The sequence below is a fragment of the Ctenopharyngodon idella genome, chromosome 21 (assembly GCF_019924925.1).
Source record: "Ctenopharyngodon idella isolate HZGC_01 chromosome 21, HZGC01, whole genome shotgun sequence".
Classification (NCBI taxonomy): Eukaryota; Metazoa; Chordata; class Actinopteri; order Cypriniformes; family Xenocyprididae; genus Ctenopharyngodon; species Ctenopharyngodon idella.
In genome coordinates, this window is record NC_067240.1 from 29,890,947 (window position 1) to 29,917,760 (window position 26,814).

Consider the following 26,814-nt stretch of genomic DNA (forward strand, 5'->3'; position numbering starts at 1 on the left):
TGTAAGTAGCTTACAAATAAATTAATATTAACCTGTAATATTATAATGATGTACAGCTGTGGTTCCCTGTAGTTTACAGCATTAGTTGAGAGATATTTTTTTCTTTGAGGAGATTTTCCATGATCGGCCCCAAATTAATCAATAATGAATCGAAGGTAATCAAATCAATATAAAATCACAAGCTTCTGAATCAAAATCAAATCCAATGGTGAAATTTGTGTCAATGCCCTGCCCTGTAAATGTTTTTGTTTGTTTGTTTGTTTTATTCTTTTACTTGAAGCAGATGTTGTCTTTTCCATTTATTATCTTGTCAGAGTGCAGTTAGATCAGAATGCTTCGTTTACATGTTAAAATCACAATTTTCTCCTGTAGGAGTATGTCCCCAGACCCCCTATAACAATTTAGTTTGTAAAAATGTCATCTTTTTCAGCTCTTTTCAGTCTGCAGGTATGAGTCTATTCTGTATCATTAGTGAAACACAGAGTCGGGGGTTTTTGCACATTAATCTGACAATAAATGTGACACACACAGTTTTTCTGATGCACACCCAGAGTCTCTTTTCTGGCTACGCTAGTGTCATGTATCAAATGGAAATGTAAACTATATTAAACTGTTTTACACAACAAGAATGGATGCTATTATCTTTCATTTTACTGCAAAACAAATTTACCTGCAGGTATAAATAAAGTTACCTAACCTACCTAACCTAACATGTTTTAAACGGAGTGTCGGCGCAGCCATTTGTGTGATGGATAACCAGTATATTTATATTAAATTATGTGGAGGAAAGTACACACACACACACACACACACATATCACTCAGTTTCTCTGTCAAACCGGAACCTCTTTTTTTTCCCACATATATCCATTTATGGATAACCGGTCATAAACATGTGATCATATGAGGACACGCCCATTACAAACATTAACAACCCCACCTGCTCTCATACTGTACAGTACTGTATACAGTTACAACAACAACACATGAACACAGTCTTACACTTCTCTTGTGTTCAGTTTACATGCCAAAAACTCTTGAACTCTAAAACTCTTTAATTTTTCTATCTTAAACTCTGTCACAGGTTAGATGTTTACATCTCTCTCGACACACTGGGTTCTTTGAGCGTTTCTCTCTGTTTCTTGTGTTTTCTGTACACACAGAGATCATCTGAATTCTGCATAAAATCGTTCTCTCTGAGATGGTCATGTGACATTTTGTTCCAGTTTCTCCCTGACTGTTTTAAACCATACAGTGACTTGTTCAGTTTACAGACTAGTTTTTCTCCTACGTCTGACTTCACTTCAAATCCTTCTGGCTGTTTCATGTAAATCTCTCAGTCAGTTGGATCGTGCAGATCGTGGCAGTTTTTACATCCATCTGATGGAGGTCAAGATCATATTTTGTCTCCATTTTCATCAAGACTCGTACTGAAGTGATATTTGCTGTTGTCTGATTTTAAGCCGAATTCTGACTCGTGCGACTCTTTTTTTTTGAGTCGGGCTGATATCCATAGCTGATGCTTTTGACGATATCTCTGGAAACATATCACGGTCAATCGGCACAACCCAGCATGGGGGTTTATCATGCATATTTCAAACCCATAGTGTGAGCAGTCAAGTCACGGCTCGACCATCAGACCGCACAGTGTGAGCACACAAATCGTGCGCTTTGGCTTTACATCACATGAGATCTACTAGTTCAGTGTGAGATGATAATCTTGCTGAAATCGCACAGAAATCACAGTGTATGCCCGCCTTTAGCTATATAGACCTACAGCTAATCACAGTCTGTCAGATTCTGGAAGGTAGTAAAGATATAAATAAAATTATAAATAATAAAAATAAATAATTTTATATAAATTAATAAATAAAATTATATTAGAATTTCACTGACCAGAAAAAATGGAGCCCAGACTCTTTGAACGGTCAAAACCACATCTTGCACCAGGCTGAAAACATCTTTTTCTGCTGTAAAGTTGGGCATTTTAACATGGGGGTCTGTGGGATTGACTCACTTTTGGAGCCTGTCTCTAGTGGCCAGTCGATGAACTGCAGTTTAAGTCACTTTCATGTTGGTTTCAAGAGAGAGAGAGCAGAAGATTTCCGCTTGTGTATCACACTGTCATTCTTTACAACTTCTGATCTTAGGGAGCGGCTGGGTGTTTAACTGGAACTGCAGCTTACGTGTTGACATGCAGTTGGCAAGCTAATTTTACTCAGCCAAATTTGAGCCAAATTTAACATTTTCTTTTTTTTTCTACTTTTATTGACTCTGCACTTTGTTTTGAGGTGTTGAATTGTGAAGGTGTGTTATTCTGATCGGAGCAGGTTTTATAGGTTTACTCACGTATAAAGCTGAGTGCTAAGGCAATAGCGTGCTACACAGATGAATTTCATAAAGTGTGTGATCGTCGGGGACATGGCTGCAGGAAAAAAACAACTTCTGATTTCCTACACCAATGCCCCCACTGTGTTTGAAAACTATCCTGTCACTCTGATGGTCGATGGGGAACCAGTGACCCTGGGACTGTGGGACACAACAGGGCAGGAGGATTACGAAAGGCTTCGACCACTTTCCTACCCTAACACGGATGTGTTCTTGATGTGTTTCTCTATTGTGGATCCATCATCGTTTGAGAACGTTCGTGAAAAGTGGTGTCCAGAGGTCGGACATTATCGCCCCAAAACTCCAATAATTCTCGTCGGGACTAAGCTTGATCTGAGAGATGACGAGGACACAGTTGAGAAGCTGAACAAGAATAAACAAACCCCCATCAGTTACCATCAAGGCCTGGCTATGGCTGAAGATATGAGAGCTGTGAAATACCTGGAGTGTTCAGCATTAACAAAGGTGGGCCTTAATGCGGTGTTTGAAGAAGCAGCCCGGGCGGCCCTGGCCCCGTCCCCAGAGAAGAAAAGAAAGAGAAAGTGTTCAGTCTCCTGAACTGACTGAACACACGGCATCAGCTGTAATATGAGCTCAGCTGAGAGGAGAAAACAATGAGGCCGGGGATAATGGGAAATTTGTGGCTGCTACGAGCTACGCTGATTACAGAACAAAAATATATGGGAATATACTGCAATATATTACATAATTCATTTCCATATACAGTATGGGAAACTAGTGCTTATTTTATATCTCCCTGTATTTTTTTTTTTCAATATACTGCAATATATGCATTGACCATGTATGGCTATATATTGATACATATAAAATATTTAAAAATGAAAACAAAAATAGCATTACATTTAATATTCATAAAGTTTTATCCTTTATTTTGTACATTTATTGCATGTACATATATAAATGTGAATGCATTGTACACACATACAGTTGCAAGAAAAAGTATGTGAACCCCTTGCAGAATCTGTAAAAAAATGTGAATCATTTTAACAAAATAAGAGAGATCATACAAAATGCATGTTATTTTTTATTTAGTACTGTCCTGAGTAAGATATTTTACATAAAAGATGTTTACATATAATGCACAAGACAAAAAAATAAATTTTTAATTAATTAATAAAAGCTTAATTTATTAAAATGACCCAGTTCATAAGTATGTGAACCATTGATTCTTAATACTGTGTGTGGTTACCTGGATGATCTACGGCTGTTTGTTGTGTGATGGTTGTTCATGAGTCTCTTGTTTGTTCTGAGCAGTTAAACTGAGCTCTGTTCTTCAGAAAAATCCTCCAGCTCCCGCAGATTCTTCAGTTTTCCAGCATTATTTGCATATTTGAACCCTTTCCAGCAGTGACTGAATGATTCTGAGATCCATCTTTTCACACTGAGGACAACTGAGGGACTCAAACACAACTATTAAAAAGGTTCAAACATTCACTGATGCTCCAGAAGGAAACACGACGCATTAAGAGTCAGAGGGTGAAAACTTTTGAACAGGATGAAGATGTACAAATTTTTCTTTTTTTGTTTAAATATCAGGGGGTTTTTTTTCATTACGTACTGCCCTTCAGAAGCAACAGAAGATACTTATATGTTTCCCAGAAGACAAATTAAATACAATTTACCTTGATCTTTATGGTCAGTTTTCATTGTGCTGAAGAGTAGATCCTGTGGTTAGGATGATGATTAAAAATATGGCTGTGCTTTCTTTGCTGATTACTTTAGTACATGCAGGTGTGCTTTTGTTAACTAACTTAAAATATATGAAACATTTATATTGTAAATAATTATAAAGTGTAAGAAATATTACATTATATATTTCTCTTTATATGTGTGTTTATACTGCATGAGTAAATATATCTGCAATATATTACACATGCAGTACCATATCTGATCACATATACATCTATATATTATGAAGTGTATTACTGAATATAAAATTACATACATTATGATATATTAGTAAATATATTATCACATATTTTTCAATATATGAAAAGCAGTAATTCCTTATGTATTATTCAATATTGTAATATATTAACACAATACAAACCCGATTCCAAAAAAGTTGGGACACTGTACAAATTGTGAATAAAAAAGGAATGCAATAATTTACAAATCTCATAAACTTATATTTTATTCACAATAGAATATAGATAACATATCAAATGTTGAAAGTGAGACATTTTGAAATGTCATGCCAAATATTGGCTCATTTTGGATTTCATGAGAGCTACACATTCCAAAAAAGTTGGGACAGGTAGCAATAAGAGGCCGGAAAAGTTAAATGTACATATAAGGAACAGCTGGAGGACCGATTTGCAACTTATTAGGTCAATTGGCAACATGATTGGGTATAAAAAGAGCCTCTCAGAGTGGCAGTGTCTCTTAGAAGTCAAGATGGGCAGAGGATCACCAATTCCCCCAATGCTGCGGCGAAAAATAGTGGAGCAATATCAGAAAGGAGTTTCTCAGAGAAAAATTGCGAAGAGTTTGAAGTTATCATCATCTACAGTGCATAATATCATCCAAAGATTCAGAGAATCTGGAACAATCTCTGTGCGTAAGGGTCAAGGCCGGAAAACCATACTGGATGCCCGTGATCTTCGGGCCCTTAGACGGCACTGCATCACATACAGGAATGCTACTGTAATGGAAATCACAACATGGGCTCAGGAATACTTCCAGAAAACATTGTCGGTAAACACAATCCACCGTGACATTCGCCGTTGCCGGCTAAAACTCTATAGGTCAAAAAAGAAGCCATATCTAAACATGATCCAGAAGCGCAGGCGTTTTCTCTGGGCCAAGGCTCATTTAAAATGGACTGTGGCAAAGTGGAAAACTGTTCTGTGGTCAGACGAATCAAAATTTGAAGTTCTTTTAGGAAAACTGGGACGCCATGTCATCCGGACTAAAGAGGACAAGGACAACCCAAGTTGTTATCAGCGCTCAGTTCAGAAGCCTGCAACTCTGATGGTATGGGGTTGCATGAGTGCGTGTGGCATGGGCAGCTTACACATCTGGAAAGGCACCATCAATGCTGAAAGGTATATCCAAGTTCTAGAACAACATATGCTCCCATCCAGACGTCGTCTCTTTCAGGGAAGACCTTGCATTTTCCAACATGACAATGCCAGACCACATACTGCATCAATTACAACATCATGGCTGCGTAGAAGAAGGATCCGGGTACTGAAATGGCCAGCCTGCAGTCCAGATCTTTCACCCATAGAAAACATTTGGCGCATCATAAAGAGGAAGATGAGACAAAGAAGACCTAAGACAGTTGAGCAACTAGAAGCCTGTATTAGACAAGAATGGGACAACATTCCTATTTCTAAACTTGAGCAACTTGTCTCCTCAGTCCCCAGACGTTTGCAGACTGTTATAAAAAGAAGAGGGGATGCCACACAGTGGTAAACATGGCCTTGTCCCAACTTTTTTGAGATGTGTTGATGCCATGAAATTTAAAATCAACTTATTTTTCCCTTAAAATGATACATTTTCTCAGTTTAAACATTTGATATGTCATCTATGTTGTATTCTGAATAAAATATTGAAATTTGAAACGTCCACATCATTGCATTCCTTTTTTATTCACAATTTGTACAGTGTCCCAACTTTTTTTGGAATCAGGTTTGTAAATATACTAAAATCTATTTGAAATACATTTATTTTATGCTAAGTATACTACAATTGCATTTACATATTTATGTACTTAATATAAATACCCTGCAATTGTACTTTTAGTATACTAAATTGGTATACTTAAAGTCTGCTAAACTGGAACAAGTATTTTTGTGTTGAGGTACAACTAAAGATATACTTAAGTATATTTGATTGTGCTAAAGTGGAACTATTGCAAGTATACTTTAGGTACACTTTATATATCTTGCATTCAAATTATACAGTCATCATACTATCCTTACTAATAGTGATATTAAACACATTTTAGGCTTAATATTAAGAAATATGCATTGGGCAATATAAAGAAGAATTCCAAATAAAGTTTAATTAAAATATTTATGTCAGTATGTCTGTAAATAGTCAACATTTGAAGCGGATCAAAACCCTTCATCGAAGTTGTCTTAAAACCTTCTTCTAAGGACAACTTTGATGAACTTTTTTGATCCACTTCAGATGTTGACTACTGTATATTAATGGGTTTTTAGTTAGTGTGTAATGAATGTAGGCCTATTTTAAATACATTTTGGTAGGGTTTTTTCACTAGGGCAGACTCTGCATCCATTGCCTCTGACATGTTTTCTCACCGTCACGCACCTAACTCGGAAACTCTTGAGGAAATCCAGAGTTACCTAAACTCATAATGATGAGTTGTGCTGATGTTCATGTGCATTTTAAATACATTCTTTCTGACATGACTTGAAAACACTGTAACTGCTGAAGCTAAACCTTGACCCCAATTGGCCTGCCCCAGCGTCCTACTATTGGTTGAACCACAATGATTGATATGTTTTGAACACGCCATAAAGCCAGTGCCATCACACTCACCAACAATCGGTTTTGCTGTACTTTTGCTGTAACTCGCTGGAGTGCACACTATTGGGAATCTGTGTTGCAGTTTTGGCACATTTGTCAGAAGGAAACTTTAGAGTCTAGAAAGTCATTGTAGCTAAAGACACAAGTCTCACCATGTATTTCATATCTGAGAATGATGAAATTATTTTTAGATGATGCTATATAATTTTTTATATAATTCTTTTTGTGCAAACCACAGAAAACATGAGGTATGAACTGAAACATCTAGTTTGTTTCTGCTAAATGGCTGAAAGGGCAGAATTTTCAAACCCAACTTTTACCTACAGCTCAGACGTGACCATGAGAAATTTGCAAATAAAATTATTTCATTTGTTACATTTTTAAGTACTTCAGTAATTTATTTTTGTTGAATACTATGTTGACCTGTTATGATTAAATGTCCAATTCAATGAACAGTATTTGAGTTCTGCTTTAGTATTGGCCTAGATAAAAGTTTACAGGAAATGTATTTTGAGTTGCAAAAAATAATCATAAGTAAGTTTTATAATTATGACCTTTACCTTTTTTAATAATTTGCTCACACTTTGAATATCAGGTAGGCTATTGTTTAATTTAATTCAGTAGCACTTTTCACAATTTTGCATGGTTGCAAACAGATATACATACATATAGAAAGTAAGTAGTTACATTGTAATTATGACAAATAAAGAAAACAACATATAGTCAGTTTGAAATGGTGAAAGAAATTCATGTACCTGATCAGAAGTTTTATTACATTTGTGTAAAATAAAACCTGCTGTGCCAAATCTAGACTAAATCATGTGTATACTGAGCACAGTTCTGAGAACAGACCTGAAGGCTGTTTAACAGTAATCTATCCGCCATCTTTACCCATGAAGCTCTTTAGAGATCAGATGCTGGACTACAGTATTACTGCTTCCTGTCCAGAAACCGAGTTCATGAATTTCATTTCACACATTTTATTTATTTATTTTTTTAAAGAGGACATTGTTCTTTCTTTTTTTTCCAATATTGAATCAGAAGAATCATCTCCCTGTATATTCCTAATCATTAAGTGACTACATTTATATACGCTTAAGAAAGCAACTGATTCTAGAGTTTTGCAGAAAGCCACATTCAGAAACATCACCCAAACGCAAACCTGTGGATGTCTCCTGGAGGATGCGGTTTATGTCATGTTAAACGGGAGTAAGGGAGATATCTAGTGGACGTTCTTACAGGGTTTTGAAGAGTGCACATGTGAATGAAGTGAGGTCTGGAGAAACCTGCTTATGAGAGTGCCACACACATTTTATTTTAAACAGAATATGAGTTTTAAATATTTTGATGGTTGTCAGTAAGTGACAGTATTCTCTCCTCGTCCTCTATTGCTTTTTGTAGTGAAATCACAAAACGAATGCAAAGATGATCAGTCGATCTCTCTTGTTTCAGTTCATCATGATCTTCCTTTGTACCTTACAATGCTTTAAAAATGGGACTTTTATTAGTTGTTATCATTTATTGGACACATCACTGCCTGTAATTATATATCTTGCTATGATTGTCTGTAAATTCTTGTTCATTTGTAAGCTAAATAGCTTTAGACCACTCACAAGTATGAAAGTGTTGTCTTATTCCACAAGAGAAGAAGTGTAAAAACTACTTTTACTGTAAATGAGTAAAAACATAGTTTTGCAACCTTTCATGGAATGGAATAAGCAACAAATTTGATGTTCACCAAAATAAACTAATTTACAAATGTGCATGAAATCTTATGGGTTTGGAATGAGGTAGAGTAATAATTGACAGAATTTTTTATTTATTTATTTATTGGCTAGACTGTCCCTTTAATACTAAATTTTAATAAATACTATGTTAGTAAAAACAAAAATATTACACTTTTTGGTTAGTTTTATTTTATGCCTATGCATACAGATTTGGTGAATATAAAGTTGATTATGATTCAGTAATAAGTTTGCAGTCTTCATGTCTAAACTGTGGCTGGAATAAAACATGTAGGCTATTAAACGGATGTTCAGCATTCAGAAATAAAGTGTGCATCTTTCCAACTGCGAGAGTGAATGTTTTTTTTATTGCACGTACAGCTAAAAGCAATTGTTCTTAGCAAATAAAAATCACTATTTACACACGTGCTGTACACACACACACACACACACACACAGTGGCTGACCTATAGCACAATGAAGAAGTAACTGTTACATGTAATCCGGATCATGTAATCTGATTCCAGGTCACAGATGTTCAAAGGTCAGATTGGATCAAATCTCGAAAATGGGCTGTTCAAAAGAAAAAAAGATTCGGATATTGGATTATCTTGGTTCTGGACCTAAAAAGTTTTGAATAACACATAATGAAGATTTGATCCAGATCAAAACGAAAAGACTGGTTTATGAACCATCAAAGTTTGGTGTTGCATCTAATCTCTGATCCCTGGAAATGATGATCAACTGTTTTACCGACACTTTTATAGATGTCATCTGACTTGTGGACGCGCTCCGTTGGGCTATTGTCAAGCGCGTGCTCGTCTCCTGCGCGCGCGCTCTGCTGATCGAGTGTGTGTGGATCGCGCTGTGGATTGTGGGTGTCCTGGACGCTGTTTGAGCTGGTCTCGCTGTAGCAGACAGCAGTGGACTGAACTCGGACACGTCGCCGTGCTCTCTACTGTAAGACATCGACTGTCATCAGTGCATGAGCTGCTTTTCCACACTTTCAGGTGACTGTCGCGCGCTGCTCGCTCACTGACGGGCGCAGTTCCGCGGGCCGCGCGACTCATCAGGAACTTCCAGCTGTCAATAACAGACAAAACATCGCTGTAGCTTAATGTATCGCTGAATGACACGCGCGTTACGATGTGAACACAGTCACAGTGATTGTATTTCTAATTTAGTCACATAAACTCAAAACAGCACGTTCATTTAGTGTCGTCACTTCTGTTTTTAAACGAAACCTTGTGCTTATTAAAGACTCTTAATGTTAAAATGTTGTATTTTATTAAACTCGCTTTGGTTGTTGCTATGCAAAAATACCCAAATGTATTCAGCTTTTCATTACAGAATAAAATATACATGCGACAGCATCTAATCTAATTGTTTTAATCTTAAAGGGATAGTTCACCCAAAAATGAAAATTCTGGAAATTTTCTGGTAGTTTTGCATCATTGATTCAGTTTGTTTTTAAACAATCTGTACTGTATAAATGAAGCTGCCTCGACTGTGTGTGTGTGTGTGTGTGTGTGTGTGTGCAGGAGCATCATCATGTCCAGTCGGGCTGGGAAGAAGAAGATCAGCAGGTCGTCGCGCTCCTCCAGGGCTGGAGTGATCTTCCCGGTCGGCAGGATGCTGCGCTACATCAAGAAGGGTCTTCCCAAATACAGGATTGGTGTCGGAGCTCCAGTTTACATGGCTGCGGTTCTGGAATACCTGACCGGTAGGACGAGTCTCTCATTCTCATCAGTGTTTCAGGTCCTTCCTTCTGTCAGTGCTCAGAAGTGATGTTAGAAGTCCTGAAGTGAGACACGATGGACAGAGTTCACAGTAGATTTAGTTAATGCATTTTATTATAAGTAACTAACATAAGTAACTACAGAGAACATACTGTATGAGCCACTATCCCAGTGACCAGGGAACGTTCTGGCAAGGTTCTCTCAATGTTATGAACAAACGTTCTTCCAGTAATGTTAGAACGTTCAAGTTATCTGGTCTTTAATAATGTTCTCAAAACATTAGAACAAAAACATCAATTATACAGCGTCCATGGAGTGTTTTTTCCCGAAACGTTTTAGTTGGGTGTTCGGCTAACATTTTTTTTAATGTTCAGAGAACATTCCAAAGTAACGTTCCCATAATGTTTGAAGAATGACACAATGTAATGTTCACTTAACGTTTGTATAAACAAGTAAAAGTTACATCTAATTCACAACTTAAATGGTAAATTTGGAACATCCAGAAATATTATTTTCACAACGGAAATTGAACAGTTGGAACATTTGGAAATAAAGCTTTCATGCCTGAATGGAACTATTGGAACATTCAGAAATAATGTTTTCACAACGTAAATGGAACATTTTAGAGCATGTTTATGTGGCACTGGGAGATGATGTTTTTAGTATTTCCAGAATGTTTTTGTGGTATAGAGAAGTATTGCTTCAGTCATGTGTGCGGGAAGATGTTTTAGGTTCACCACATGAATAATAAACAATATCGAGTCTATAAATCATGTCAAAACTCCACGAAGCACAGCAAGCGCATCGGTGAGAACACTTGTTTATACAGCAGACACACATCTGTACATCACATTTCTGACATTATTAGAGTGGTGTAAAGTATTTGAGTAAATGTAATTAGTTACTGTACTTAAGTATCTTTTTGGCTACTTTGTAGTTGAACTGAGTATCAAAGATATTGGCAACTTGACTACATTTTTGAACAAGTAAATGTACTTTTTACTCCAATACATTTATGATGAGTAATGCAATTACACATCATGGCACCTAACTTTTTCTGCAGCAGTATTTTTCTGATATAAAGAAGCGATAGCTAAAGGGCATTGAAGGTACTATATCTTGTGCATTTTGCCTTTACTCACCCAAACTTTACATGAATGTGAGTGCATTAGCATTAGTTTCTGAATCACGGGTGTTTGATTTATGAGATGAGGTCATGACTGCAGCCGGTGATGAGGCTGAAACCAGAACGTCAAGTGCAAGTAGACTTTGACTATTAAATTTTACTCAACATTATTATATTTATCCACTATATTGACGAGACCTTTTTGACGGATATTGGTGATACGGATATGGCCTTTTTGTGCACTTGAGCTCAACTGAGCCTTGAGAGTTTGTAGACGTTTAAGAGGCTGTTGTCGACCTTGATTTATTGCAACATTGAGGTGTTCAGTTTTATTTTGATTTTAGAAAATAAACTTAATTTCTCATCTTACAAATCAACTGTTTCTTATTTTCACTGTCAGTCTCTCAGGACTAGAGCATCTCTGAGCTACATTCAGCATGAGTAAAATACTTAAGTACTGTTAAAATCAGATACTTTAAGACTTTTACTCAAGTTGTGTTGGAATTGGTTACTTGTAACTTGTAATGGAGTCATTTTAGATCTAAGGTACCTGTACTTTTACTCAAGTATAGTTTTCAGGTACTCTTTATACCTCTGCATTATTGATACTCCCTGCAGTCGTAATGCAACAGACCGGTCTACTGGACATAGATTAAACCTTTAAATAAAAGCGTTATTGTATAGCGCTACTTCCCGCTGGCTTCACGTGAGTAATCATTATTTCAAACACGGGCTTGTACAGAACGTTCAGGGTCATGTGGAACAAAGTGCATTGTGGGGAAAACAATGGCAGAGTATTTCCCTCAGTGAAGCTCTTTCTGCGTCATTCTTTCAGCTGAAATCCTGGAGTTGGCGGGAAATGCAGCCAGAGACAACAAGAAGGGCCGTGTGACGCCCAGACACATCTTACTGGCCATCGCCAATGACGAGGAGCTTCATCAGGTACGTTCACAGACGCCAGCCTTCTCATGTGCTTCTGGTCGCCGGTGGCACTCGAATGTTCAGATCAGACATGCCTTACATGACCACGACAAACATTCAAAATGTTTTTCTATGCTAACATGCTAAATCATGTTAGCAACTTGTTAAATTATGTTAGCAACTAGGGTTGGGCCGATAGACAATGCCGTCGTCCATCGCCGATGGCTGATAGACATCATGATGTTGAGCAGGCATCGTGATTCAGACTGCGAGACAGAACGGTAGCACGAAGTGATCAACGCATCAAAACAGCGGTGTGGATCACACCACAAGCACTCAGGATCGTTTGTAGTAATAATATTTCAGCGCTATATCCTCTAGTAGTTTTATCTAAAGCCAAACACGCTTCATTCAAGCCCTTTCAGCTCTGTGCACATTCTTTCTTTCTCTAGAAGCGCCACACGGTGTGTGTCCACTGGCGAGGTGCAGAGTGAGCATTTTTAATCCATTCCAGTGGAAGCTTGTAGTATTCGTCATTACATGATCTAACTCGTAGAACAATGAAAGACAGCGCAATGACTTTTGGTCGTCATTTAATTGCAGCATACACCAAAAACAAGATGCACACGTTAACAACTTTACACATAAACATTACAGCTTGCCCTCTAGCGGGACATAGCCGTTACAGCATTCATAATCACTTGTAATAGAGTATAGCCCCCCACCCCCCTCCCCAGATGATGTCATCATCCATCGCGATGTTTCACTGTAGATATCATCCGGTGCTAATTTGGTAGACATCTCCCAACCCTATTAGCAACACGTCAAATCATGTTAGGTACTTGTTAAATTATGTTAGCAACATGCTAAATATTGCTAGAAACATGTAAATCATGTTAGCAACATGTTAAATCATGTTAACATGTTAAATAATGCAACATCATGCTAGCAACATCTTAAATCATGCTATCAACATCCTAAATCATGTTAGCAACATGTTAAATCATGCTTGCAGCGTGTTAAATCTTGTTGGCAACTTGTTAAATCATGTTAGCAACATGCAAAATCACGCTAGCAGCATGAAATCATGTTTGCAACATGTTAAATAATGCTAGCAACATCCTAACTCATGTTAGCAACATGTTAAATCATTCTTGCAACATGCTAATCATGCTAGCAACATGCTAAATCATGCTAGCAGTGTTAAATCTTGTTAGCAACTTGTTAATCATGTTAGCAACATGCTAAATCATATTAACATGTTAAATCATGCTAGCAATGTGTTAAATCTTGATAGCAATATGTTAAATAATGCTAGCAACATGTTAAATCATGCTAGCAACATGCTAAATCATGCTAGCAGTGTGTTAAATCATGCTAGCAATGTGTTAAATCTTGATAGCAATATGTTAAATAATGCTAGCAACATGTTAAATCATGTTAGCAACATGCTAAATCATGCTAGCAGTGTGTTAAATCATGCTAGCAATGTGTTAAATCTTGATAGCAATATGTTAAATAATGCTAGCAACTTGTTAAATTATGTTAGCAACATGCTAAATCATATTAAGCTAAATCATGCTATCAGTGTGTTAAATCTCGATAGCAACATGTTAAATAATGCTAGCAACATGTTAAATCATGCTTGCAACATGCTAATCATGCTAGCAACATGCTAAATCATGCTAGCAGTGTGTTAAGTCCTGTTAGCAACTTGTTAAATCATGTTAACAACACGTAAATCATATTAACAAGCTAAATCAAGCTAGCAGCGTGTTAAATCTGACACACATTATGAAATAAATTTTTTTCTCTAGTTCACGTTGGCCACGATTGTTGGCACCCAATTATTGCAATGTCCTTTTCCCAAGATAACAGCTTCTATAATGCCTGATGAGTTTGGAGAACACCTGACAAGAGATCAGAGATCATTCCTTCATGCAGAATCTCTCCAGATCCTTCAGATTCCAGCTCCATGTTGGTGCTTCTTCTCTTCAGTTCACTCCACTCATTTTCTTCAGGGTTCAGGTCAGGGGACTGGGACGGTCATGGCAGAAGCTTCAGTTTGTGCTCAGTGACACATTTCTGTGTTGTTTTGATGTTTGTTTTGGATCATTGTCCTGATGAATGATCCAACCACGGCCCATTATTACATTTCTAGCAGAAGCGGTCAGGATTAGATTTTTATCTGTTGGTATTTGATAGAATCCATGATGCAATGTTTTTGAACAAGATGTCCAGGACCTCCAGCAGAAAAATAGGTGCACAACATTAAAGATCCAGCAGTATATTTAACCGTGGGCATGGGGTACTTTTTATCCATGTGTGCACCAAACCCATCTGGTGGGTTTGCTGCCAAAAAGCTTTTTTTTTTAGTTTAATCTGACCACAGAAGCCGGTCCCGTTTGAAGTTCCAGTCGTGTCCGACAGCTGAATATGCTGGAGATTGTTTCTGGATAAGCGAGGAGGATTTTTCTTGAAACCCTCCTGAACAACTTGTGGAGATGTAGGTGCTGTTTGATAATTTTTTTAGGCTTTCTGAGACTCAAGACTCAACTAATCTCTGCAATTCTCCAGCTGTGATCCTTGGAGAGTCTTTGTTCACTCAAACTCTCCTCCTCACCGTGCATTAGGACGATTTAGACACACGTCCTCTTCCAGGCAGATTTGTAACATCTTTAGTTGATTGGATCCTCTTAATTATTGCCCTGATGGTGGAAATGGGGATTTTCAATGCTTTAGCTATTTTCTTACAGACACTTTCTATTTTGTGAAGCTCAACAATCTTTTGCTGCACATCAGAACTACATTCTTTGGTTTTACTCATTGTGATGAATGATTAGGGAATTTGGCCTTTGTGTTTCCTCATGTTTATACTCCTGTGGAACAGGAAGTCATGGCTGGACAATTTCATGTTCATGATCACCCTGGTGTGCTAAAAAAATGTAAATATGAATGGGAATATACTTCAGAGATATTTTACTCATAAGAATTTTTAGGGGTGCCAATAATTGTGGCCAATATACATTAGAGAAAATAATTTATTTCATAATGTGAGTTTCCCCCCACTTTAAATTGTTTTACTTCAGTGAAAGGTTAGATTTTTGTGAATTTTTTGAATGAAAGATCAAAAGGATAAACAATACAGTTTATTTATTTATTTTCACAACTGCCTTTGCTCATATTAACCAAGGGTGCCAATATTAGTGGAGGGCACTGTATCTATATCTGTTTTCTGATGGACTGTATTGCCTTCAAAACATTCAAACTTTAAAATACTATTTCAAACTGAAAACCTTCGAACTTCAAGCTTTTCAAACTTTTTCAAACTTTCTGGTCTGGCTTTCTGTCTCGACAAACTTTCTTTTATCCAGTTTATTCATTTTTTTCAGGGTAAGTCACATTTTGACCCACTGCAGCATTGATCCCTGGGATGTTTTTGGGCGTGTCTGTGCTCTCTCTGTGCAGCTGCTGAGGGGCGTGACCATCTCTGCCGGCGGAGTCTTGCCCAACATCCACCCAGAGCTGCTCTCCAAGAAGAGGGGCTCGAAAGGAAAGCTGGAGGCCGTCATCACTCCTCCGCCAACTGAGAAGAAGTCCAAGACTGCCAAAAAAGCAGTTGTCAAGAAACTGTCCACCAAAAAGTCCACACGAGTAAAGGTACTCACTGAACACTAGTCAGTTCTTTTATTTGCTAACCATCCACTAACTAGATAAAGCAGGTGAAGTCATTAATTTCCATGCAAACGTGCCTCATTTACATGTAAACTAGGCTTGATACAGATCCAGTTTTCCTGGTAACTGAACATCAGTGTGAAATGTTTGTGTGCACTTTCTAGTGATCACAGCCACGACTCTCCAGTTATCTTATTATTGGCTGCTTTAAGGCAGTACAGTATGATGTAAGTTTATCTTCACAAGTTTGCTGTTGTTGTGACAGAGACGAGCTGCTGATGCGGACGGCGGAGCAGCTGATGGATTCACTGTCCTCTCTTCCAAAAGTTTATTTCTCGGACAGAAGGTACAACAGCTTTTAATCTTACTATAGTACAGGGCTGTACAATCTCAGAGTCCAGCTTGCCTCAACACAAGTTTCTAGTCTGCCTAGTAAGGCCTTGATCAGCTGGTCAGGTGTGTTTAACTGGGGTTGGAGCTGAAGTCTGCAGGACAGTGACTGTTATAGTAGCTGTTCAGTTGCTCTTTTTCTCTAAATGATTTGTGTTTGTCCTCCTGCTGTTCTGCTGACACTAGCTGCTAAATTCCAGATCCATCTTGCTGATTTATAAAACATCTCTAGCTATTAGGGGTGTAATGATTCACTTGTTTCCTCACATTCATCGATCTTGAAATGTCAATTCTGAGTCGTGAGTCATTTGTTTTAATGCATACACATTCAAATTTAAATTTAAAATGCATTCATATGAATCAAATTTCATTCTGAATCATTCTGAATCTTGAATCGATTCGCACCCCATGAGCTACAGATTGGTTCGCATGAATGCTTGAATACTTCAGAAAGCTGAAACGCTGCATTTCACACAGACTATATGAAATGTTCATTCCTTTAGCACATGTATTTTAACTCCAGAGCTGCTCAGGCCTCTTATAAACATTATCATAGAAACATAATCCTCATACTGTAATGGGATCTTATTTTATTTCAGTTACTAACCCTTATGTGTCTGACATCATATATCTTACACTCACAAGTTAAACATTTTTTTAGTTCCCTTCTTTTCATGTTATCACAATGAAGTGAATTTTCAGTGTTAATGAGTACCATCAAATATGAAGGTTCTGTACAAATAACTTGGCAAAATAGATATATTAGAATCAATTAACTGTCATTTTTTTGTATTATACATGCATAAGCATTAATATTCATAAATTTAATACAAAAAGAGTCTACATTATTAAACTGACCCAAGATCAGTTAAAACCATGAGACGCTTGTTCATGGGTTCACCAGATCACGCCATCTAGCAATGAACCCTCAGAAGCTTCATTGTCACACTGTTTCGAACTTTTGTAATTACTGAAGCCTGAACTGGAAAGATCACATACCTCCTGCCCTTCTTCAGACAGTGGAGAGGGCTGTGTCATCCTCAGGAACACTAGCCTTTTTTTCATTATCGATTTGCAAACTTTTGAGATATTTTCTAAATGTCGATAAAGAAAATTATTGTGAAATGACAGCGTTTCCATTAACCAAGTGTTATGCAACTAAAACATTTGTTTTCTCGTGCGATAAGTCATTCCAAAAATCACGGTGACAGATTTAAGTATATCACAGGCACCGCACTAGCCATTACTTTTAATCGAAGGAGACGTAGACGTGTTATCCAAGCATTAATGGCAAGGAAAGCCCTTTATACTTGGGAGCGTCCATGTATGAGGTGTTTCTGGGTGTTTCTCTTTCATATCTGCTTTGAGGTCTTGATAAATTGTGGCATTTCTTTGTTGTTTAGAATCCAGTATTCCCATAATTCTTTTGTCTTTTATGAGTTTAAAAAGAACTCTGTCTCGTCTTCAGTCCAAACATATCACACCATCTTTAAAGAATGATTATCTGACTTTTACGTACGCCAGGTGACCTGTAAATGCGGAAAAAAAAAATTCAAATTGCCTGAAAATCCATCTTATGCGAGCGTAAAAACTTTTTTGCGATATATGGGAGTTTTTGAAAATTTTATGTGTTTCCAACTTCAATTTGCGCAATTTGAGGGGTAATGGAAACACAGCTACTGTTTCAGCTGGCTCTTTGCCACATGGACGGGAGTGAGAACGCTTCATATCTTGGTGTTCTGACAAAATGTTTAATTGATCTAAATTATTTTAAAAAACTTGGTTTAAATTAAAGGGTTAGTTCACCCAAAAAATGAAAATTTCTGTCATTAATTACTCACCCTCATGTCGTTCCACACCCGTAAGACCTTCGTTGATCTTCAGAACACAAATTAAGATATTTTTGATGAAATTCGATGGCTCAGTGAGGCCTCCATTGACAGCAAGATAATTAACACTTTCAATGCCCAGAAAGCTACTAAAGTTATATTTAAAACAGTCATGTGACTACAGTGGTTCAACCTTAATGTTATGAAGCGATGAGAATACTTTTTGTGCACCAAAAAAATAAAATAACGACTTTATACAACAATATCTAGTGATGGGCGATTTCAAAACACTGCTTCATGAAGCTTTGAAGCTTTACGAATCTTTTGTTTCGAATCATTGATTCAGAGCGTGTATCAAACTGCCAAAGTCACATGAACCACTGAAATTTTGAAACGTTTCGAAACACTTATGACGTAATGAAGCCTCGTTTACTGAAATCATGTGACTTTGGCAGTTTGATACACGCTCTGAACCACTGATTCAAAACAAAAGATTCGTAAAGCTTCATGGAGCAGTGTTTTGAAATTGCCCATCACTAGATATTGTTGAATAAAGTTATTTTGTTTTTTTCTTAATTTGTATCTTAATTTGTGTTCTGAAGATAAACGAAGGTCTTACGGATGTGGATTGACATGAGGGTGAGTAATTAACGACAGAATTGTCCTTTTTGGGTGAACGAACCCTTTAATGATTCAGTGACTCACTCATAAATACTTCACTAGTTTCATTACTGGATGAATCAGCGTATTTCTCATCTGCATTGATTCAGTCGATTTTAACTGGTGTTCCCCAGGGATCTATATTGGGTCCTCTACGGTTATCCTTGTGTATGCTTCCATTAGGTGGTGTACTTGAGAAGTATGAGGTGTCCTTTCATTGTTATGCTGATGATACTCAGATTTATTTACCATTAAAAAAGAATCAGGGAAATACAGTCAATTCTCTAGAGGATCTAAAAGCGTTAATATCGTTAAATTTTCTAAGCTTAAATGAAACTAAAACTGAAATTATTGTTTTATTTTGTTTTTTTTAACTGAGGTTTTTATCGAACATCATGTTTTTCCTGTCTGGCAAGGAACTTGAGAAGGTTATTCATGTATTTATTTCCACTCGACTAGATGACTGTAATTCCCTGTATATAGGTATGAACAGTTCTTCAATGGCAAGGTTGCAGTTGGTTCAGAATGTGATAGACTGTTGACAGATACTCGTGAACGAGAACACATACACAGATTCTCCTCTCTCTCTCTCCATTGGCTCTCCGTCTGTCCTCTCCTTTTGTTGCAGCCCCGAAACTGGAACAGTTTAACAGTTAGAATCACACCAACAACTATTGATTTTAAATGTAAGGTAAAAACATGCTTCCTTTTTCAGGCATTTAACCAACCTTAGAGGTGTTGTTTTGTATTGTGTATTTGTCATATCTTGTGATTTATAGACTGTAGAGCATGTTGGTCAACAGCTGTGAGGCTTTCTTGGTATCTCTCCTCTTTTCTGAGTCAATCTGGTCAAGGCTTGTCTTAAAATCCATGTGGCACTTTGTGATGTGCTCCTGTTTGCATTTGTGAAGAGCGTCAAAGGTTTCTATTTACAATGTGTTTTCACAGCGTTGGGAATTGTAGCCAATCACAGACATGCCTGTTGAGTTTCTGGAGTGACAATCATATTAAATGCAGAAATGAAATTGCGATGAGTGACATGGATGACCATAAAAAATAAGATAGATCTGTGCATTAATTCTTGTGCTGTAAATGCAGACTAACAGACTACATGTTCATGTGTCGATGTAGCATTTGTTAGCATTAATAGTTAATGAATTTCTTTATTTAGGGTTATTTTACCATAACACATTCAAGTCAAATCAGCTTTATTTCTACAGCACTTCTAAAACACTAGTCATTATTCAAATCAATTCAGTTCAATAACAGTGTAAAGTTCATCAATTATGAAACAGGTTCAGTTCAGCTGTACAGCAGCTCTACAGAAGATAATAGAGTCATTATTCAGATCAATTCAGTTCAGTAACACTGTCAGTGTTGCAAAATTCATCAATTATGAAACAGTTGAATCAGCTAAAAGCAGCTCTGGAGAAAACAGTCGTGTCATCATCGCTCGAGTTTTGTTTCTTTCCTGAGAGCTGCGTTGAGGTTTTGTTTTTCTGAGCTCAGTTTGTAGAGTAACTGTGACTGCTTTACTGTCCTACTGCTGCTGCATGATCTCTCTACAGCTCAGTCTCATTCACAGTCAAATCACTCGCCGTGGAGGGGCTTATCAACCCGACCAATGCTGACTTTGACCTTAAAGATGATTTAGGTGAGCCGTTATGTACGGGCAGGCTGCCATGGAGGCTCATGTTCATTCAAACGCTGTAGATCACAGTCATATGTCAGGTGTTCAGGATTCAGTCAGCCATCTCACCAATGCTTCCATCAGTCCTGTGTGTGTGTGGTGCTCGCCTCCATCCAATAGATGGCAGTGTCTTCCTTTTTTACCTTTCTCTTTTTCAGTTTTTGTCTCCTCATCATGGTTTCACCACATTGTCCACAGCTTTTGTGTCTCACTATATTTGTTTGCCTGTTTTAGCTGCAAGTTGTGCAAGCTGATATTGCCGCCATCGAAAGTGAAGCCATCGTTCACCCGACCAACTCCACCTTCTACATGGGTGGTGAAGTAGGTAAAGGAGCAGATCTACACTGTCAGAGGGAAAAACCACAGCTCTGCCACTCTGACCGCACAAAAATATGCTTGGATTTGGTCTGATTTAATAGATCTAGTGCTGGAGTTTCATGGCTGTGGTTGAGTTCATTTTTGAGTAATGCTTTACTTTCTGTTTGGATTTCTGTGGCAATTATTTAATTTTAATATTGTGAGTTCTGTCATCTAGTTTTTTGTGTCTAAATTTTGAATTCTCATTCATATGCTTGTTTTCCCAAACCTACATGTCTTCACTGATTCTTGTGCCCAAAAAACTCAGTCCAGTTGCATTTGTAACCCAACTTTTTAATTTAAATAATCATGCTTTATTGAAAACGTTATTGCTGAATGTTCTCTGAACGTTCTGAAACACAAAAAAAAATCCAACTAAAACTTTCAGAATGATGTTTTTGTGCCAACGTTCTGAGAACATTATTAAAGACCAGATAGCTTTGAACAAACATTCTATTAACGTTACTGGAGGAACGTTTGTTCATAACATTGAGAGAACATTAGCTGGGTAAGGGATCAGAAGAATCATGTTCACGATTCTGTCATCATTCACTCACCCACATGTCGTTCGAAACCCATATGGTGTTTTTCTGATGTGAAATACAGAAGAGGAAACTCATTCACATAAAGCTGCTCGAGGCACATCACAGCAGGTTTGACGTCAGTCTGTCAATTATCATTCCTTTTGAAAACATTCACACGTTTAAATGTTTTGAATTGAACATAATTGTGAATGAGATTTAGAGCTACAACAGAAGATTCTCAGTGAATAATGACATAAATGTAGGTCTGTTTGTCGCTTCAGAAGACTGTAGCGTCGAGTCACGGTGTCAGTCCACATTTCTGTATGAAAAACAATTGTGTTCCACAAAAATCACTCATACAGGTTTAGAGTGACATGAGGGTGAGTAAATGAAGACAGAATGGGTGTTTTTGTGTGAAATGACAGTGTATTTGTGATTGGGACGCTCTTGTGTCTAAAGCTGGTGTCACTCAACCCAAAACAACTCGTTACTGCAATGACTGCTGGGATATTTGTATAGTAATTTCTTGGGCACGTCTGTTAGTATTGCTAGATGTTGTGGCTGGAATCTCGCCCTCTTTTGTCACACTGGAAGAGGTTTCAACAGACCAATGACAAATCAGTGTAAAGGAGGGTTGGTAGAGCTTTCCTCAGTCCTGCCTCTGATTCTCCAGAGACTTTGTAAAGTCTTAGGACGTTTAGGACTGAAAGTGGTCTTGAGTGAAGCCAGCTTTAAACGCGTGCTGATCACAGAGACTCACAGTCGCGTCTCTCTCGCAGGAAGTGCTCTGGAGAAGATCGGAGGAAAGGAGTTTGGAGAGGCGGTTCTGGAGCTGCGCAAGAAGAACGGCCCTCTGGAGGTGGCAGGAGGTACTGCTGTTTGAAGCAGATATTCCATAAAAAATTTAATAAATTTCATTTTACCCCTCATAAAATCTAATAAACACACACTTATAGGAGATATTCCGAAAAAAGTAAATAAAATAAATTAAATTTTAAAAAATGAACACACATGCACATTCCAGAAAAAATAACTAACTAAATAAATTCAAATTTTAAAAAAATCAAATAAACACATAGAGAAGATATTCCAAAGAATTTAATAAGTGAATAAATTCAAACTTAAAAAAAAGAACACCTATAAAAGATATTCCAGAAAATTAAATAAGCAAATAAATAAATACATTCTTTAAAAAAATCAAATAAACAGAGACATATAGAAGATATAATCAGTAAGTAAATAAATAAGCAAATATTTTAAATATTTTAAGTATATTAATTATTCATATTATTTTAATCAAATACATTGTTAATATTAACATTTTATTTGAATTTCTTCTGACGATATTACAAAGTCTGGACAAGATGCTGCTTATAAAAAGTTTGTAACAGTTTTTAACATGCTGTCACAGATTTACTCATCATATATAACTCAGTTGATTCAGAGCGTACTGCAGGAAACTCACTGTAGATCTCCAGCAGATATTTATGAAATTAATAAGCAAAGTTCAGCGAGAATAAGGTCATCCTGATATGCCACAGATGCTGTAGATAAATCACAACTCGCACTGAATCCAGAACATTTATTTAATAAAGACATTCTGAATCTGTTTATCTGGAAGGAAGAATACATACACAATACACAATTTCTACTTTGAGTAAATCTGAGTTGTTATGGATATGAAGAGCTACATTTTCATGAATTTCATTTTCATGAGTCATACTCTTTTATTCAGAGCAATCAAGTGATTGATCTTGAGTAAATTGTGGATAAATTGCAATGTTCATGTGTTGATGTGTGAATCTTCCCGCTCCTCAGCGGCCCTGACCTCTGGATACGGCCTTCCTGCCAAGTTTGTCATCCACTGTAACAGTCCAGGCTGGGGCTCGGATAAATGTGAGGAGATGCTGGATAAGACGGTGAAGAACTGCCTGGCTCTCGCTGATGAGAAGAAGCTCAAATCCGTGGCCTTCCCTTCTATCGGCAGCGGCAGGTGAAACTTCAGCCCTGAACACAAAAATAAATCAAATCAATTCTCTGCCTTAATGTTCAATGAAAATCAGCCTGATATCCAATCCAATCCATGCATTTTTTTTTTTTTTTTTTGATCTTGTAATGTTTAATCAGAATGTCATAACTACATCTTCCAGTGAAACTCTAATGATGTATGCTGGTCTTCTCCAGTCATTCAGTGCTTAATTTGGTGAAAATATCTCATTTCGTTTTGAAGCTATAGACATTTGACATATGGGCATTATCGATTAGTTAACGAGCTATGGTCCCGTATGTCCTACAGTGGTTTCATCTTGATTGGACTAATGGTTTTGGAGATATTCGCAAAAGTTTTTTAAGGGCTAAATCACAACGTTGCACAAACCATAAACTGAAACCTTGTTTGGTATCATTGGACTTGGCAAGGATTCAGGAGTTTAAGGAGGTGACTCTTGTGAAAATAAGTCGACCACACCCAAAGTTATAAGCATTTGTAAATTTAATTTTACCACTAGGTGGCGCTGGCTCGAAACTTCTCAGGCTTCTTCAGGGCATCGTGCCGATGACCCATACTGAGTCTTGTTCTGATCTGCCTCTGTTAACCTTGTCTCATAGATGCTCAAACTTCATTAGCTGATGGCAGCCATGTTTTTTGAGATACGCCAGTGTCCTTATAGACGGTCATGTCTAATTGGACCAAGACACTGCACGCCAATTTTTAAGTCAATCGGACTAACGGTTGCGTAGTTATAGTTGTTTTCATTTTTTTTATGTTATAGCGCCACTAAGTGTCCAATCGCCGTGACTTTTTTACTGTGACCTCAGATTGAGCCCATACACATGTGCACCGAGTTTAGTGAAAATATCTCATTCCGTTCAAGAGTTATAGACATTTTAGTAAAAGTGGCCCCAGCCACTTCAAACGTTTTAGCGTCCGTGAATCGAAATCTCAACTTTTTTTAGATAACTTTTGATATTCAGACTTCAGAGAATCTTTCTGCACTGGTTTGGTTCCGATCGGGCAGAAAAACCTAGGACTAGTTCGCAAAAGTAGGTTTTGGACAAAATTCAAAATGGCAGAAAATTTTTAATGGTCAGAAATAAAATATATATACCTACAGATATACCTTTTGTTCGACTTGAGCCAAGGATTCCAGTGATATAAGACACTTGAGTACGACAAACGGTCTAGGAGTTATGAGCAGTTTTGCATTTTTTATTGCTGTAGCGCCACCTATTGGCACCTACTCTGTCAACCTTTACTCAAATTCAGACCCATCATCTGGCCAAGTTTCAAGTCTCTGCCTTACGGTTTGATTTGCACAATCAGTTTTATGGCAGAGAAAAATAATAAAAATCCTTACAATTACAATTACAGTTTCAGCACTACGATCTTGAACCCCTAATAGATTATTAAAAAAATTTTTATAGAAAGATTTCTGTTTCAGAGAAACGTGTGCTGCACAGATTAAGATCATTTTCAGTTCTTTAATAAACTAAGGGTCTAATTTGTTTTTTGATCCATTTGAGATCACATTTAGTGCTAAATGCTAATTGTTGTTTATTTTCTGTGTAGAAACGGTTTTCCGAAGCAGACGGCCGCTCAGCTCATTCTGAAGGCCATCTCCAGCTACTTCGTCACAACGATGTCCTCCTCCATCAAGACTGTGTTCTTTGTGCTGTTTGACAGCGAGAGCATCGGCATCTATGTGCAGGAGATGGCAAAACTTGACGTCAATTGAAGTAGAAATTCTGTTGATTCAAAATTCTATAGAGAGATAATTAATTTGGGTGGGTGGAGGGGGTGATAAAATATTTTTTGATACTTTATCATAACAGCAGCGGTTTTTGCATTCCAGGTGTTTGGAAGTCTTTGATTTATTGTTGATTTTTAACAGCTGGTTTGTTGCATTGATCTGCAGCATCATTTTGCCTCTTGTTTGTTTCAGTGTATCATGTGTATCACAAATGTTAATATGCATAAAGTGTATATGAAATAATTGATAATATATACATATATGAATGCACGGCTTGTGTAATTTGTGACTGCTGCCAGCAGAGGGAGCCCTTTGTCCAGCGTTATCTTACATTCATAATACAGACAAAGGAAGTTTCGTTTACTTTATACCTGGAGTTATCCATGAGAATTACGACCCATCACAGACAGCAAACAGTTCTTGAACATTCTTCTGCTTTGAGCACGTTCTCAGCCGTTGTTGTGTTCAGCGGTGCTCTGGTTATCCCGGGGTTATTGGCAGTCAGTGGCGGGTCAGTTTCCCAGCGGATCCGCAGACCTCCTCGAAGGGCACCATCTGAGCACTAATCCACAGGAAATACGGGCAGCTCTCTCCTCTCCTCCTCGCAGGAAAATCTCAGTAAATTCAAAGCATCTGTAGGCACGGCTTGTCCTTCCTGCGAAGAGGGCCGCTTTCCCAGAGCTCCGGCAGATGATGTTTTATTCTTCGCATGTACAAAGTAAGCCCGGCGGGGGCAGAGGGCTACGTGAAATTAAAACAAACATCGGCGGGATCAGGGAGGGAAAATATCCAGTCATGAAAGATCATGCTAGTGCACATGAAAGGAGCGTAATATATCTGTCATTTTGAGTGGATGCACACGGTCTCAGTAGCGAATCTGGTTGTTGATCACTCATACTCGTGAAGAATGTCGACACGATATACTTAGAGCTGCTCAAATGTGACTTTTGAATCCTCATGTTATGAATTCACTTCTTTTCTATATTTATATAGGGCACCTCTAGTGTTGGAGGTCAAATCTGAGGCCGTACTCGTGAACGTTGGTTAGGACGCCTAATAACTCTCAGCAAAACAGTGGAACTCCTTTTGGCGAAACTATGGTGTACATTTTTACATTTGCCACTCATTTGCTTTTTTATAACTTCCCCTAAGTTTTGGTGTCCTACACCAGTTATTAGAGTAGAACAGACCCCTACAGACAAACCAAAAGAGAATATGCTTAACCTGCTGACCGTAATTCTCTCGTTTCTGGGGTTGAATAATAATGCAGACCCCTATTAGTCCTGCGATCGGGGCTCTTCTGTTCAGTTGAGAGGAGACAGACTTCTGTCTTTACACCTTTAGTCTGTACTGTGAGTCCAAATGTGTCCAGCAGATTTTATCCTGTGGTTCTTTCTCTAAGCCGATGGGAGCTTGGGATTTGGCTCCTGTGGGATCCCGTACACATGGTCTCTATACAAACACACTGCTCTGATCCTGACCCTCCTCCAATATAGATGAAGGCATATAGGATTGTGTTGGG

At 37.7% G+C, this 26,814-nt stretch overlaps 1 protein-coding gene and 1 pseudogene across 3 annotated transcripts; both read left to right on the forward strand.

Moving 5' to 3' along the window:
• Positions 1–1,923: 1,923 nt before the first annotated feature.
• LOC127504268 (ras-related C3 botulinum toxin substrate 1-like) lies at positions 1,924–4,035 on the forward strand (annotated as a pseudogene).
• Positions 4,036–9,424: 5,389 nt separating this feature from the next.
• On the forward strand, positions 9,425–25,562 carry LOC127504059 (core histone macro-H2A.1). Of its 3 annotated transcripts, none has more exons than XM_051878403.1 (9): positions 9,425–9,592; positions 10,174–10,355; positions 12,333–12,439; positions 15,887–16,078; positions 16,359–16,439; positions 20,897–20,987; positions 22,323–22,412; positions 23,362–23,536; positions 25,112–25,562. In XM_051878403.1, the coding sequence occupies exons 2-9, from the start codon at positions 10,184–10,186 to the stop codon at positions 25,275–25,277; spliced, it is 1,074 nt and encodes a 357-aa protein (XP_051734363.1). In that variant the 5' UTR covers positions 9,425–9,592; positions 10,174–10,183; the 3' UTR covers positions 25,278–25,562. The 3 variants fall into 3 exon arrangements, with proteins under 3 accessions (XP_051734363.1, XP_051734364.1, XP_051734365.1); XM_051878404.1 differs by having other exon boundaries at positions 9,470–9,642; XM_051878405.1 differs by lacking the exon at positions 9,425–9,592 and having other exon boundaries at positions 10,186–10,355; positions 15,811–16,078.
• The last annotated feature ends 1,252 nt before the right edge of the window (positions 25,563–26,814 follow it).

Coding starts and splice junctions, on each gene's coding strand:
- LOC127504059 (XM_051878403.1), top strand. CDS start 10,184: ATGTCCAGTCGGGCTGGGAAGAAGAAGATCAGCAGGTCGTCGCGCTCC. Junction 10,356..12,332: donor GGTTCTGGAATACCTGACCG/GTAGGACGAGTC, acceptor TCATTCTTTCAG/CTGAAATCCTGGAGTTGGCG. Junction 16,440..20,896: donor GTTTATTTCTCGGACAGAAG/GTACAACAGCTT, acceptor TGCCTGTTTTAG/CTGCAAGTTGTGCAAGCTGA.